The sequence below is a fragment of the Microcaecilia unicolor genome, chromosome 6 (assembly GCF_901765095.1).
Source record: "Microcaecilia unicolor chromosome 6, aMicUni1.1, whole genome shotgun sequence".
In the NCBI taxonomy this organism is placed as follows: domain Eukaryota; kingdom Metazoa; phylum Chordata; class Amphibia; order Gymnophiona; family Siphonopidae; genus Microcaecilia; species Microcaecilia unicolor.
Window position 1 is genome coordinate 151,365,376 of NC_044036.1, and position 17,247 is coordinate 151,382,622.

At 43.1% G+C, this 17,247-nt stretch overlaps 1 protein-coding gene across 1 annotated transcript in view; it reads left to right on the forward strand.

Annotated features, from left to right (window-relative positions):
- PRICKLE2 (prickle planar cell polarity protein 2) overlaps positions 1-17,247 on the forward strand; it is a 93,425-nt gene that overhangs the window by 24,518 nt on the left and 51,660 nt on the right. Inside the window, 1 exon segment of the mRNA XM_030206240.1 lies at positions 7,594-7,797. Coding sequence (XP_030062100.1) covers positions 7,594-7,797 — 204 coding nt within the window.

The following is a 17,247-nucleotide window of genomic DNA, read 5'->3' on the forward strand; positions in this document are numbered from 1 at the left end:
GTGTGTGCCAACTGTTGTTCTGGCTCACCGGTCTGTATGTATTTGTAATCATTGAACACCTCCAGCCAACCAATGGTACCCGCTAGTACTCATATGTGAAAAAAAATTGCCTATATATTGTTCATTAATTTCAGGAAAAAGGCACAACAATGTCCGTGGGTACCATTGTTCAACAACAACTCAGGCTGCTACCTATATGCCCTTGACAAAGCAAGAGACCGCGAAACAGGGTCCTGTCGGGCTTATCAGATTACCGGAGTTGCCTAAAGAGGTTTCACTAACCTAAACTGAAACCCGATGAGCTCCAGCCGTTGAAGTTATTAGACAGCGCTGGGAGCTTACAAGCTAAGTTGATTTTGTGCATTACTTGCTCATTTACTTAAGTTGATTTTGTGCATTACTTGCCTATTAATTGCAATAATGTTTAATTTTTGAATTTTTGAACAATGGTACCCACGGACATTGTTGTGCCTTTTTCCTGAAATTAATGAACAATATATAGGCAATTTTTTTTCACATATGAGTACTAGCGGGTACCATTGGTTGGCTGGAGGTGTTCAATGATTACAAATACATACAGACCGGTGAGCCAGAACAACAGTTGGCACACACGGATACTTCTGACGTTATGAGATAACCTCCCTAGCCGTTTATGGTTCTATTGCAATACGTGAACTTTGTCCAGTTTTTGTTGTATCCTAGAAATCAGCAGTGGATTTTCCCCAAGTCCATCTTAATTATGGCTTATGGACTTTTCTTTTAGGAAGTTATCCAAACCTTTTTTAAACCCTGCTAAGCTAACTGCTTTTACCACATTCTCTGGCAATGAATTCCAGAGTTTAATTACATGTTGAGTGAAGAAATATTTTCAATGATTTGTTTTAAATGTATTACTTAATAGTTTCATTGCCTGCCCCCTAGTCCTAGTATTTAATCCTCAGCATTATTTTAAAAAATTGGGGAGCAGGGTACATTCAAGAAAGAGCCCAAAAATTTAGGCACCAGGATGATGCACACCAAGCTTGAATTCTCTAATGGTAGTTCCGCACGGAACTGCCATTATAGAATACTTCCGTAATTTCGCGCTTAATTTTAGACACGAGTACTTATACCATATCAAAGGCTGTTGGTAGTTAAGCTTGTAACTCCTAGTGTTATATAACCGCTGTCCCCTCTAAGCTGAGCGGGAGTCCTCCACCTATAGTTCTGCCAGTGGGTGACGCTGTTTCACTATCACATTTTCAATAGTGAGGTACAGGCAAGCTCTGCAGGACTCCCGGGAACCTGCCTGTCTGTAGCAATTGAAAACACAATGTTGACGCACCACCCCCTACTGGCAGCAATGCAATTGGAGGACTCCTGCACAGCTTGGAGGGAAAAATGTTTATAACCTGTATGCCTAACACCCTAGACCAACCCCTGATGCGTCATGCCCATCCCATGGCCTCACTCCTTTAGAAGTTGAACGCAATGGAATCAGCACGTGCAACTTCTAGTTTAGCAACTAAGGGCAGATGAGTGCATAAATGTTAATTGGTGCAAATTATTGCTGTTAACTCCAATTAACAGCCAATTATTAATTTAAGTTGCATGTACAACTGCCCTTATTCTATAACTTGTATGCACAAATTTGCACAGTAAGCATAAATGTGGGTGCACAAGTTTATAGAATCTGGGGTTATGTCTTCATTTTCTAAATTAACCTTCAAGAGCTTGTGCCCATCACTTTGCTTCCATTCTTGAAGCAGTGGTGTAGCCAGACCTCCAATTTTGGGTGGGCACAAAGTCTTCTCAGCAGCTGCTCTCCCCAGTTCAACTTGAAATACTCAGTTCTTCTCGGCCGCTCCTCACCCTAGCTCAACTTGAAATACTCAGTTCTTCTGGGCAGCTCCTCAGCCCAGCTCAACTTGAAATACTCAATTCCTGACCTAACGGGAATCTTGCAGCTGAAGAGCTCCTTGAAGGCGTTCTGAACTTTCTCCCCCACAGCTCAGCAGTCAGCAGCAGCGTTAGTGAGCCTGATGCCGGCACCCGGCGGATGCTCACTAAAGCTATCACATACTGTCAAACAGCAGGGGAGAAAGTTCATGAGGCCTTCAAGGAGCTCTTCAGCTGATGGGGCTTCGGGATCCCTGGGTTTTAGTTCCCAAGAAGGCACCTACACGGAGCCTGTTCTGTAAAGAAAGGCATCTACTTTCCTTTATAGCGGCGGTCTCTCAACACACGACCTGCAGGCCGCATACGGCCCTGGTAGTCCATTTTGCGGCCCCATAACCAAGAGAAAATTTGAATTGGCTCACCTGAAGGATGTGGCACTCTTGAGAAATGGGTAGAGAAAAGGCCCCGTGAAGCTCCATTGGGTCGCATGTGCCTGCATGGTCACATTGACGCGCATTTGCATGCATGCTTACTCATCAATGTTAGGCACACTCTACCCATTGGAGCTTCACATGGCCTTTTCTCTACCTGCCTCCCAATAGTGTCGCTCTCTTCTGCCATCTGGCGCCTTCGTCTTGTGCTTGTATAATGGCATATACATGTGAAAATGACTTATAACCCCGTTATGGGCATGAAAAAACCAAAGGACCCAACAAGTTATAAGTACATAAGTAGTGCCATACTGGGACAGACCAAAGGTCCATCAAGCCCAGCATCCTGTTTCCAACAGTGGCCAATCCAGGTCCCAAGTACCTGGCAGAACCCAAAGAATAGCGACTTTCCATATAGAACCCCAAAGAATAGCGACTTTCCATATAGAACCCCAAAGAGTAGCGACTTTCCATATAGAACCCCAAAGAGTAGCGACATTCCATTTAGAATCTCAAAGAGCAGCAAGATTCCATTCAGAATCCCAAGCACATAAGTGTTGCCATACTGGGACAGACCAAAGGTCCATCAAGCCCAGCATCCTGTTTCCAACAGTGGCCAATCCAGGTCACAAATACCTGGCAAGATCCCCAAAAAGTACAAAACATTTTATACTGCTTAACCCAGAAATAGTGGATTTTCCCCAAGTCCAATTTAATAATGGTAATAGTCTATGGACTTTTCCTTTAAGAAGCCGTCCAATCCTTTTTTAAACCCCATTTAGCTTCCATAATGTTGATATCGTTTCATTTTCCACAGTATATCATTTATTTTCTTTTAATGCATATTCTGTCATAAGAATGCATGCAGTTTTCATAATGTATGAAACTTAGAAAATTTTGGGACCAGCAATGTGCTAAAATGCTTCAGTGAGAGATGAAGTAATATAAATGATCAAAGATATTTCAGTAGTTCCAAGTGTTGTTTCCGAAACAACATTACATTGAAATTTTCAATCAATGTAGCTCATGCCTGTTATCCTACTGTGCTGATATATACAAAGAAAAGTAGATGGGACTTGATATACTGCCTTTTTTGTAGATACAATCAAAGAGGCTTACGGTACACCGCCTTGAGTGAATTCCTTCAAAAAGGCGGTAAATAAATCCTAATAAATAAATATTATATGCAGATACTTATTTTGTACCTTGCCCAAGGTCATAAGGGGTTACAGTGGGAACTGAATCCACTTCCACAGGTTCTGATGCTGTTGCCTTAACCACTAGGCCTACTCCAGCCTCTCCCTCATGCTTCTACCACTTACGCCATCAAAGTGAATATTCTATCTGATGGGCTGTGTTTTCTGCAGGAAGAATGAGGGTTTTACACAAGCTAGAAAGGCTTCAACAACTCCGGCTCTTAGCTAAGAGGGGGCCATGTGGCTCAGTTTCACAGAAGAGTCATCACAAGCTTTCTTTGGAGTGGAGTCAAAGCAGCTCTGTTCATTTCTGTATTTACTTTACGATAAGGACAAAAGCCTCCTTCAGCTGGATCCTGGGGGAACAGGGGGGTGGATAGTTGGGTACTTGAAACACATCAAGAATAAACAATTACATCAGATCAATTACATAAAACACTAATAAAAAGCATGTACAAAATAGCCTGCTGTTATGTAACGAGACATGATGAGAGAGAATTAGAACAGCCAAGGGAACTTTAGCCATGTTATAGATGTCTAATGGTCAAAGTCCTATGAATCAGATTTTTGTTTTATATTAATGCACTTTGTTAAAACACTTTTTTTGAAGAGTTTTTTAGGGAGATGATTATGTCAGCCTTTTTTTGCTGTTGTTGTTAGCACCACAGTGTTACAAGGAGCTGCTATTTATGGGTTCCTGTTTTTAGAGGCACTTCACAAATGAAAATGAGAGAGCCTGTTGTTAAGGCTGTGTCTGTTGGTCCATCTGTACATGTGTTTCATTGTGCTTGTGCAGCTGCACAAACAAACAGTGAGTCAGAGGGCACAAGCAAAGAGTTAGAAGGGGAGTGATGGAGTTCAGATCCTGTCACTCAAAGAAGAGAGAAAACAGTCAAGCCATGCTCACAACACACTCCTTAATCTCTCCATCCTGGGCATCCACATGTGTAAATAACAGCTTTCTGCAATCACTATTTACACATTGGGCAAGTTTCATGTGTAAAATGCCACTGTTTGCATGTGTAAATGTTTCTAAAATGACCTGAGGGTAATTTCGTAACAGACCACCTAACTTGTGAGGCAAGTATATGCATACCCCCAAAGATGGGCATGTAATTCTGTGCACACTGCTGGATTTTGCGCACAGCTTGATTGGTTAACAAGCCGATCAGCGCTGATAATTGACCACTAATGAGCAATTGTTGGCACTAATTAGAATTTACGCGCACATCCTTCTGTGCGCATTCTATAAAGTTCTGTGTGACATTTCTAAGTTGCGCAACTGAAAAGGGGGGTGTGATCAGGGGTGTGTCTGTTATATATAGCTTAACCCCTGATTATATGCAACCTTTAATTGATTTTCCCCCTTTGCAACGCTCTCCCTGGTTCAAGAGATTACCTAACCCTCCACTATCCCAGCTGCAAAAATGTGATCTACAAGTCAATCTGCATGTCAGGATTCCCTCACCTCTGTACCAGATGGTGGAATTCCCTCCCGAAACTCATCAGATGAGAACCTAATTATTTGATTTTTTGGAAATACCTTAAAGCCTCTCTGTTCAAACAATTTCTCACAGATGTTCACAATTAATTTAAACCCTTTATTGTACAAGTATTCCAATTTCTCAGTCCCATTCTAATTGTTATTATACATGGATGACTATAAATTGTTACCTTTTTGCATCTAGCATTCATTTCCATACTACATATTGTAATACTCGGCCCTCATTTACTTAATGTATATTATCCCGCATCACTTTTTGTACTGTTAATTACAATAAGTTGTTAGCTAATGTGGGATATAAATGAAATAAGGGGTCCTTTTACCAAGCTGCGGTAAAAAGAGCCCTGCGCTAGCGGCAGGGGCCATTGTTGCTGCATGCTGAGGCCCTATTTACCGCAGCGGGTAAAAAGGCCAAATAAAGACATGACCATACGGTAAGATTGCTCTTACTTTGTGGCCATGCGGGTGGGGGGACTACTTACTGAAAAGTGACGTGCATTGGTACAGAATACTGCTTTAGCGCAAGTAACTTGGGCACCAACATTTAGACTAGGATTAAGTTTAGACTAGGTGTAAGTCTGGCATCCAAAGTTATGTACAGGAATCGGCGCTAAGCGCAATTATATAAAGGGTGTGCACTCTGTATAGAATCACGCTTATTGCCGATGAAAATTTGAGCACCATTTTTAGAATACCCCTCGTTGTTTCTCTTTGAAAATTGCCCCACCACACGCACACACTTACAGTGCTGTTCAACACACACACAAGTGTAAAAACAAAATTACCTGAATACTTTGAAAATGAAAAGGCAGGGCTGCCGAGAGACAAAGCTGGGCCCGAAGCAAACAATCTTCAGGGCCCTGCCACAGCCCCTCCCCACCGCCGCTGCTGCCCCATCATTGCTGCTCCCCCTGCCGCCCCCTCGTGCAGCAGTGAATGAGAGAGAGTAGCTATAGGTCCTTCTTCCTGCCTCCTGTGAAGTAACTTCCTGTTTCCGCACAAGCAGGACGCAGCAGAAAGAAGGACCAGTGGCCAGCAGAACAGTCTGTTTTGATCGCTGGCACCCAGCCGTCCTTGGAGGACGGACTTGGGGGAATTTTGCCCCCCCCCCCCCCCCCCCCCAGCGGCCCTGTCAAAAGGTATGTGTGAAAGTCCAATCCCCAGCTCTGACTTCATCCCAGGAAGCACCTCTGATTGTCGAGGTCATGACACACAGGCTTTTACCACATGTATTACAGATAACAAGATGTTTCCACCCATAAACTTCTCTTTTATGCCTGTAGAATTCCCTCCTGGCATTTTTCAGCATACATAACTGTATAAACACACAAAAAGCCTCATAACATTACCCAACATGTAAAAATATGCATGCACTTTTCTACAGTTTGGGTGTATATGTGTTTGGGATAGATTTTGGCATAATTTTCTATTTAACTATGATTCCTGTGGGCAGTTTTATAAAGACCCATAGAGGCTCTTTTGCTAAGCTATATTGTGCAGCTAAAATGAGGTTTTTAGCACAGTAGACAGTAGCACAGACCTGCACTGAAAAAGCAGCCTTTGCACAATAGAGTGGGCAGGATCTTGGTGCGACATTGGTGGGTGGAGGTGTGGCTGGCTGTGACAGCAAGTGTATGGGTCGGTATCATGCACTAGCTGTCAAGGCTGCCAATAATGCAACTTAACTTACCCCCACTTCAAGAGGAGATATTAAGTGCGGCTGTGCTACCAGCAGTGGGGTGGCCACTGAAAAAATAGTGGAGGATCACGGCCCCTTTGGCCTTGTACCTGACATCCATCATGCCCCTGACATCCCTGATATCAGCTCCCATCCCCCCCAACAGACCCTGACCCCCCCCCCCCCCCCACCTACAGATGTCAGTTTCCACCCCTTAACATGTTTCGCAAGAGTACCGCTAGGGGGCAGAGGCACTATTTTGGAGGATGGTGCCAATTCAGGCGGCAGAGGTGGGTGACCGCTGCTGCCTAGGATCCGCTGAACTACCATTGATGACCATGAGTAGGTCCCGGGGTGGGGTTGGAGTGGAGGGGAAGGTAGGGATTCTGGAGGTTCAGGATTGTAATGTCAGAGGGAGGGTTTGTTGAATCAGGGCGGAGTCTGTTCAGGGGAGATGGAAACTGACATCGGGGGTGGGGTTTGTTGGATAGGTGGGAGCTGACATTGCGGGTGATGATGGGGCCTGCACCAATGTCACAGCTCTTAAATTATTCACAGTGGGACTGCTCACATTGCATGCAGCGGATAGCACAGGGGCTAACCGGTTCTGTGTTTTCAAGAAACAAAAATAGTATCAGATTTTATTTTTGTATTTAGAAGGGAGGCAAGGCTGTAATTTCTTTCCAGGCAATTCGTAAAGTATGAAGAACCCAGGAAGCAAGGGGCCAACTTGCAACCACTCCTGGATCTTGTGAGGTGGATCCTTCCTCCCTCCTCTGTTCTGGGGGCTCTTTTTGAAACCATTTTTTTAACAACCCTTAATGCTATTTTATGTCATCTAAAAGATAAATATATGTACTGTATGAAAAAAAATTTCTGTTTTTTTTTTCATTTTATATATAACAGTGCGGGGGCCAAATCAATGGAGGAGATATGGCTGTATTTGCCTCAAGAGCGGGACATGGAATTTGTTGGCATCCACAGTGTTTTGTGTGCTCCGTGTGCAATGAGTTACTAGTCGACCTTATCTACTTTTACCAAGATGGAAAGATCTACTGTGGCAGACACCATGCGGAATGTCTGAAGCCTCGCTGTGCAGCCTGTGACGAGGTAGGAGCATGTAGAGCTCATTGTGCTTGCTAATGGACAGCATGATAACTTCCATTGTTCCATGAGCAGTATCGCCTACTTGTGTGCTTCTGACTCTGATGTAGATGCTGTCATGCTTTAGACCTTTGCAAATTTCGTTTATCAGTTTTAGCCACACATCTACAGGGCATGCTGGGGACATTTTATTGCACTAACCAGAATGTTATAGCTACTATAGATGGTCTACACTAAATGGTTGATATTTAGCATGAGTTAACCGACTGGGAATGGCTGTCGACCAGCTAATTTGCGTCTTGATGGATAACCAGTCACTTTCAGTGGCATTCAACTGGTTATCACTTCTGAAAATGCCCGGTTACCACTGAAAATAAAGTCGACGATGTAGGGAGCATTCCAGGGGCGTGACTGGTTAAGTCTCGATATTTGAATCTTAACCGGCGAGGCTTAGCAGCCAAATAAGGCCATATAAAAAGCAGGCCTATCTTGGCTCATTAAGCCATGACTGGTTAAGTCTGAATATCGACTTAACCAGTCATGCGCTAGCCAGCATTGAAAAACCCGGATATTCAATGCAGTCACTGGGAACGGCTTGGCATCGAATATCCGGGTTGAACGCTGCCAGTGGTCAGTCAAAGCACTGCCTGCGGCCGGCTGAATATAAGGAGGTAAGGAAGCAATTCTGTAACTTGGTGCTAAAATGGGGCATGCTTAGTGCCCGTTCTGTAACAGCACTCGGGCCCACTTAAGCCATTACAGAATACTGGTGCATAATTTAGGCGCACCCACTAATGACAGGTCAACAGCTGGTGTAAGCTGGTGCACTTAAGTGCATCAAGCAACATAATAGTTTCCTCTAAGTTGCAGACATGGCCTGTCCATGCTGTGCTATATAGAATACTGGCATTTACACGCCTAACTGCCTACAGTTAGGTGCGAACATGTATGCCAGCCATTGAGCTCACTTAAGCGCTTGTGTCCAAAGTTAGACAAATAAACGCAGACTTGGTGGAGGCACACACAACTGCCCTTATAGAATTCATTCTTAGCGCACATTGTCCTAGTGGCTAACATTAGGTGATCTATATCGAATTACCCCCTAAGTGACATTGGTTATATACTTTATAGAATAACTTCTAGCATTTATTTGTGTAAACATTTTATTTATTTATTACATTTGTATCCCACATTTTCCCGCATAGCAGTAGGCTCAATGTGGCTTACAGGTTCCGGAGAGGAGAGTACCAACTCCGGGAATATATACAGAGTGGAAAATAGAACAACAGTAGGTGCAAGGAAGCTGATAAGGTTCCGGAAAAGAGAATACAACTCTGGGATGAATATATAGTAGTATATAGAGAGAAGTAATCCCAATGAAACTGATAAGTCTCCAGGGATGGGACTTCAGCTTCTAGTGAGCAACACAGAGTAGGATAAAGGTAGAAGTACACTTAATTACAACTGGAGTGGTAAAATTCATACAGTTTGAAGTAATAGGATTATGTGGAAGGGGTATTGTTCATTTCTTAGTTCGATAGATGTAATGCATTGTTCATGAATTAGTTCGGGTCTGCTGGGTAGGCTTTCTGGAAGAGGTGAGTCTTGAGGTCTTTTCGGAATTTTAGATGGGTGTTCATAGTTCTAATGTTTCTAGGTAATGCGTTCCAGAGCTGGGTGCAAATGTAGGAAAAGCTGGATGCATATGTTGATTTGTATTTTAGTCCTTTACAGTTTGGGTAATGCAGCTTTAGAAACGTTCTTGATGATTCAATGATGATTCTAGTTGGTAAGTTGATAAGTTCAGTCATGTAGGTTGGGGCCAGACCATGGATTGTTTTGTGGATCAGAGTGCAAATTTTGAAGGCTATTCTAGTTCCTTGATTAGTAGCCAGTGCAGTATTTCGCGTAGGGGTTTAGCACTTTCGAATCTTGTCTTTCCGAAAATGAGTCTAGCTGCCATGTTCTACACGGTCTGGAGTTTCCTTAAGATCTGTTCTTTGCATCCTGCATATACGGCGTTACAGTAGTCCACATGTAATAGTACCATTGTTTGAATTATGTTACGGAAAGTTTCCCTTGGGAAGAATTGTTTGATCCGTTTGAGTTTCCACATTGCATGGAACATTTTCTTTGTGGTGGCAGAGGCTTGGCTCTCCAGGGTTAGGTTGGTATCAATAGTAATTCCAAGGATCTTCAGTTTGTCTGATATTGGGAGAGTATGTTCCGGGGTTTTTATGGATCAAGGGAGGTTTGTTTTGTGATGAGAAGAGAGAATAAGGCCGTGAGTTTAGTTTGAGTTTGAATGCCGATGCCCAGGCATCCATTAAGTTTAAACTAGTCTTTATTGCAACAGTGATTTCTGTTGGATTAGAGTTGAACGGTATGTAAATGGTGACATCATCCGCATACAGAAAAGGATTAAGATTATGCTTGTAGAGACTGATCCAAGATGGCATCAGGTTAAGACATGATAATCCTACCTCGGATGGTCTTACTTTAAATTCTTCTTTTTTCCTTTTTAAACTATGCCCAAAAGGAAGGGAAAGACGAGGGGAGGTAAAAGCTCCTTACCCTCCACGATACCTCCTCGAGGGCAAATTCCGATCACGGATTTCACTGTCTCTGTCGCTAATTTGGGTGCCCCGCCAGCCGAGGCAGAGAGGAGCCTTGGCCAGGAAAGTGAATTATCACTTAGCCCAAGAAGCCCGCGTTTGCCCCGTGTAGCAGGAAGTGACGCCGGAGGAAGTCCCGTCCAGCAGCCCGAACTTGAAGCTGCGGTCTTGGGGAAGGAGCACTCCCTCGACGCTACGCTGTTCCCGCCGAGTTTTTCCGGCGAAGACCCGAGCCAAACATCCACCCCTAGGAGTAGGGGTAACATGGAAAACATCCAGGTGGAAGCCCGAACCGCTCAGGAGATGGCGGATCGACAGGTGGGACCTGCACTGCAACTCCTACCCCTAGAGAAGCCATCTAAGGTGACGTTGGAGTCTTTGTGGGGGGCGATGGAATCTTTGCATAAAATATGTTTAACTTTTGTTTCTAGCTCTCAAGCTAACACTTTAAAGATAGAATCTTTACAGAACAATTTGGCTTCTCAAGCTAGTAATTTAAAGCAATGTGAGACTACCATCTCTTCATTGAAAGAACAAGAATGTAAACTGTTCCAAAATGCGGACTTGATGCACAGGAAGATTGAAAATCTAGAAAATGGGGCTAGAAATTTAAATTTGAGGTTTTTGAATTTTCCCTTTGTAAAGTACACCCCATTAAGAGACATGTTTCATAAGTTGCTGAAGGAAACTTTCAATTATTCTGATACAAATTTTCCCCCAATACAAAAACTTTATATGATTCCTGCTCGAGCACCTAAGGAAAAAGATAATGAGTTTACTGAAAAGGTTTTGGAACATTTAGATGTATCCGCGCTGCTCGAGCAATCACAAGAAGTGGTTGACTATAGATCCACTTTGTTGGTATCCTTTGTTTTCTTGGCGGATAAGGAAGCTATCCTGAGGCAATATCTGAGACAAACCTCTTCTATGGTCTTTCTGGGGGAACGATTCCAACTATTTCCAGATGTATCGAGAACCACACAGGAACGGAGGAAAAAATTCCTGATGATGAGACAAGAGACAGTACAGATAGGAGCTAAGTTCCAGCTTCGATTTCCTTGCAAATGTGTAGTTTCTTATGAAAACAAGACTTATCATTTCTTTGAGCCTTTGCAACTTCGTTCATTTTTGAATGCAAAGCCACCTAACCCCCCATAAGGATCCAACAGAGCGGACTATATGTGTTTATTAGTGACAACCTGATGCCATACTTGTATTATAATTTTATATTTCTTTGTTAAATATCCTTATCCTCTTGTAAGGTTTCATTTCAGTCTCCCTAAGTAGAGGACTATGAAGACTAATAGTTTCCTATGGGATTTTCCCAAATAATGATTACTGCTACTGACATTATTGTGTTATTTCTTGACAAAGCTTTGCTTTGGTATGTAATTTAAAAGTTATAAATAAATAAATAAAAAAGATTATGCTTGTATAGGGCATTAGCAAGGGGGGATCATCATCAGATTAAACAATATGGGTGAGAGAGGTGAACCCTGGAGTACTCCGCAATCGGTACTCCATGATGGTGATATGTTTGAGTTTGCTTTTACTTGATAAGATCTTGTGGTTAGGAAACCCTTGATCCATTTGAGTATATTCCCTCCTATGCCTATCTTGTCGAGTATTCTTAATAGTATATAATGGTCAACCATATCGAATGTGCTTGACAAGTCGAATTGCAAGAGGAGTATGTTTTTACCTAATGTGATTTCCTTTTTGAACTTGGCTAGGAGAGTTACCAGGATGGTTTCTGTACTGTGGAGAGATCTGAATCCTGGCTGTGATTCATGAAGGATTGAGAAATTGTCGATGTATTCAGTAAGTTGTTTAACTACAATGCTTTCCATCAGTTTGGTTGTAAGTGGGATGGATGCCACAGGTCGGTAGTTGGTGATATCATTAGTTTTCTTTTTCGTGTCTTTTGGTAATGGTGTGAGTAGTATATTACCTTTGTCTTTGGGGAATATGCCATACTGGAACAAGAAGTTGAAGTGGGAGGTAAGTTCAGTGATGAATCGAGCGGTGGGGGGGGGGGGGGGGTTCATTAGATAATTGGGGCAGGTGTCCAATTGACAGTAGGCTGTAGAGATCTTATTGGCTGCTAGTGCTAATGTTTCTTGTGTGATCTGGGCGAAATTTGTCAAAGTTCGGTCGCTGGGTATTCTTCTGAGCGTGGGTCTAGCTCATTAATGAAGGCATCAAGGTTGGTGTAGTCCTGTGACATATTTTTGCGTAAATCGACAATTTTGCCTTTGAAGTAGTTAGCAAGATCGTCTGCTGTTGGGATTCCTGATTTTGTTAAGGACACTGGTTTTGTGTCTAGTAATTTATCCAGTAGCTTGTATAACTTTTTCATGTCTTTGAAGTCAGAACCTAGTTGTTCATTATAGTAGTTCCGTTTGGATTGTTTGATTTCATATTTGTATTTTCTATGTGATTCTTTCCAAGCGTTTAGATTTTGATCATTTTTGTATTTTCTCCAGGCTCTTTCGAGTTGTCTGGTTCTAGATTTTAATTGTTTCACATTTTCGTTGAACCATGGGGTCCTGTTTGGTTTGTGATTGGTTATTGTTCGTAAAGGAGCAAATTCATTTAGAATGGTGATACATCTCAATTCCCAATCTGCAAGATAGTGAATAGAATCAGATGGAATAGACCAATTGTTGTCGTAAATTGATTGCCAAAATGCAGTTGTGTTTGGTAAGATTTTTTTTTCATCAGTTTTGAGATGCCCATTCTTCAGCCAATGTAGGGTCAGATTTAATTTGAAGTGATCTGACCATGGAATTTCCGTCCATTTGTGGTCAATGACTTTAATGATTTGGTCTGATGTGAATTTATGGGTTAGCAGGTCAAGTGTGTGGCCTTTTCTCTGGGTGGCATTCAGATGTGGCCATTCGAAATCCCATAGTTGGAAGAATTCCTTACAATCTTGGACACCAGTTGAGTTTGGGTCTTCTAAATGAAGGTTTATGTCCCCAATGACTAGTATGTTTGAATTAGATGTGCAAGTGGCCGATATGAAATCCATTAGAGTTATATATGCTTCGCTCCAAGTGCCTGGCGGTCTATAGAATAGGACGCAATTTAGATTGACGGCTACACTTTTATGTTGCAATCTGATTGAGGCAATTTCTAGTTGAGGTGTGATTGATTCAGCAGTGGTTTCTAAAGTGAGATGGGATCTGTAGATTATGGCAATGCCTCCACCTTTTTTACCTATTCTGGCCCAGTGTGTAATGTTGTATCCCGGAGGGCAAAGGTCCAGTATTATGGGATCTTTTTGGTCATGGATCCAGGTTTCGCTGATGAAGAATAAATCTAAAGTTTCCGATGCGATCCAATCTTTTATAATTTCTGTTTTGTTTACTGTTGTTCTGGCATTGATGTAACCTATTTGAATTGTAAGGTATGGATCTTCTGTAATGGTGAAAGTGTGAACCTTTGTTAGTTGTCGTTTGTATGTCGATTTGGATTTATTAGAGTTTGTTTGTGCAGTTTGTTTGTGGGATAATGTTTTGCTATTGTAAGTTTTGTTGCCGGTGTGGTTGAGGTTGGTGTGTCTGGTAATCCTGAATCGGCTGTGTAGTATTGGTATGGTGTTATAATCATCAAGAGGTGTGGCTAACAGTATTTGGACCAATGTTAAGGAGTAGATTCCTAGGACTTAACTTTGTGGTCTTGGTCTCAATGTCTTTCTCCAGACTACGACTACGCTGCAAAAATATTTCTATTTTGGTAGCGCCGGTGTGTACCCGGTGGTAATCAGGCAGTGTGCCGCGTGCTGCTTGGTTACCGTTGGGTTATCGCAGGAGCCCTTACGGCCATCTCAATGGGTGGTGGTAAGTGCTCCCCCCCCCCCCCCCATAAAAGGCCACATAGCAAGTGCTTCATTTGCTGCGTAGCTATTTCTTTAAGAAAAGGGAAACTTACCTTTTACCCACTTTGGTAAAAGGGGGCCTCAGCACACATCAAAAACACGCACCGAAGCCAGCGCAGGCCCCCTTATGCCGCAGCTTCCTAAAAGGAGCCTTAAAAAATTTGCGTGCTATAAGTGCACACAAATGGAAAAAGTAACACATGGCGCTTTAGTGTGTCCTGTGTTAGTCCATTTTTTTTGCTGTGTTAGGCGTGTGTTAACATCTACCGCAGCTTTGTAAAAGGACCCCTTAGTTGGCCAGTGAATCTGGCTAACCAAATTTATCTATACTGCAAGGGCATATTTCCCCCCTGTGGGCTCTAGCTTGCTTTAAGGGGGCAGTTTGCAAAGGGACATAGCTGGCGAAGAAAGGAATTACTTAGCCAGTTATGTCCCTTTGCAAACTGCCCCCTTAAAGCCCAGCAAAATATGAAGGATTGTGTGTGGTCTTTAATTTAAATGTAATTTCACATTTATAGACCACTTAAGCAAAAATAGCTCAAGGGAGATAACAGTCAAGCCAGTCATTACAAGTTACAACTAAGATTCACAGAATTACAAGAAGATTCACACTATCACAAATAATTACATAAATCGAATTTACTGCAATTTGAAAGCTCATCTCTTTTGCTGTTCTTTTAAAATGTAATAAAGCAATAAATAATACCCTAGTATCCAGCCAACCTAGGTTTCTCTAGGACTGACACAGTGGCGTTCCTTAGTCGGCTGCCACCCGGAACGGTTCGCTGTTGTGCACCCCCCCCCCTCCCCTGGGTGCAGCGTCCCCCCCCCCCCCCCCCCGGGGTTGCAACACAACACCCCCACCCCCCCTGGGTGCAGCATCCCCTCGGTGCATCACCGCCCCCCCCCCCCCCCCCCCCCGTCCACCCGGGTGCATTCTTCTTACCTGCTGGGGTGCTCGGAGCAACCGCACAGCTGTCGGCTCCTCAGGTTCCCTGCTCCCTCTGCCCCAGAACAGGAAGTAACAGCAGAGGGAGCAGGGAAACTGTGGAGCTGACAGCTGTGCGGCTGCTCCCTTCACCCCTCCTGCAGCGTGCACCCGGGGTGGACCGCCCCACCCTCGGTACGCCACAAGAACAGAGCATTACAGTTGTTACATCTATGCAATTGAGAAGATTTCTTTTTTTTTACCTTCATAAATCAAGGCAGTGCACTGAGAATATGTAACATGATCCCACAGAAGGAACATATACTTAACGGCGGTTGCCCAAGGGCTCTGGAAAATACTGTATGCATTGTGGTATCTGACCCGCTGAGCTTATAAGATTCGGTTCAAGGTATATCTTGCCTTCAGCTATATTATCTATCTTCCAGCATCAGACTGTAAAATTTCCCATGACAGAAGGACACGGGAGGAAGGAAAGGATAAAAAGCATGTGAAAAATGTGATGTGACTGGCGCATAACTGTAATCTAATGCATAAACTCAATGGTGTTCATTCAGGGCTTTTCTCAAGCATCCATTTAAGATTTAAGGGGACAGGGTAAGAAATTGTTTTGGACATGAATCATACAAACTATCTAAATGCCAAACTGTAAAATATCAATAACAAGTGTACAGGCTAACCCCCAAATTCTACAAATAGCGCCTTAAGTTGTGCGCGCTAATTTGGCCGCCCAGCCAAATTGTGCACACAACTTAATTGATTAACAAGCCAATCAGCACTGATAATTGGTACTTAACCAATTACAAGCACTAATTGACTTTAATTAGAATTTACGCACACAGCTTTCTAGGTGTATTCTATAATACGGTGCGTGTAAATTCTAATGTGTGCAGCTGAAAAGGGAGCATGGATATGGGCAGGTTGTGGGCATTTCAAAAAAATATGCACACTATTATGGAATACGCCCAACCTGCGCCTAACTTAGGCGCAGGTATTTAGGCCTGGTTTTAGGTGGCCTAAATGGGTGTACCTAAATTTTAGTCACAGTCACTGCATGTGCACATATTCTAAAAACTACACCTAACTTTCGGCATAGTTTACAGAATCACACTAACCACATGATTTTTCAGTGCTGATATTTAAGGCACCACTTATAGAATTTACTCCTAAGGATTTAGGGCCCTTTTGCTACACCACATTAAACACTTAGGGCCGGATTCAGTAAATGGTCTCAAAATATAGGGGATTAAAATAAATTGGCACCTAGTGTTATTTTACAGACTGGTTGGACCGTATAGGACTTCATCTGCCGTCATCTACTATATTTCTATGAAGGGTGCACCGGGATGAGTGCTCGCTATAGAACAGCATTGGGCGCTGAATTCTGCATTCAACTTTGGGTATTGTGATATCCCCCTTCTCACTCAGGGTGACCTGGTTCTCAATATGCAGATCAGATGCAAATTAGTGTGCTACCCCTTCTCGCTCAGGGTGAACTGGTTACCACTAAGCAAATCAAACAGGTCTCACCAACTGCATATTTCTCAGGCAACTCTTTATTCCAGCCCCTGGGCACACTTCTTCTAGCTTAACACTTTATGCTTTCATAGATCTTCACATTGAGCCTCCCCATACAGATACATGGGCTCAGTACTACACAAATACTCTGGGGACTCTCAACCCCAGGCTTTGCAGCCTGCTTCTCTCAGTACTTTGGACACACAGTCCTTTCTTCTTTGAACACACAGTTCTGGACACACAGTCCCCCCTCTTTGAACACACAGTTCTGGACACACAGTCCTTTCTTCTTTGGACACACAGTCCTCTCTTTGAACACACAGTTCTGGACACACAGTCCTTTCTTCTTTGGACACACAGTCCTTTCACTGACCACACAGTTCCTATAAGTACTGAGGACACACAGTTAAACACTAATGCTTTAGGGTCTTCTTACCCCAGGATTTTCAGCCTGCTGATCTCCTTTGGACACACAGTCCACCACAAGTCCCTAG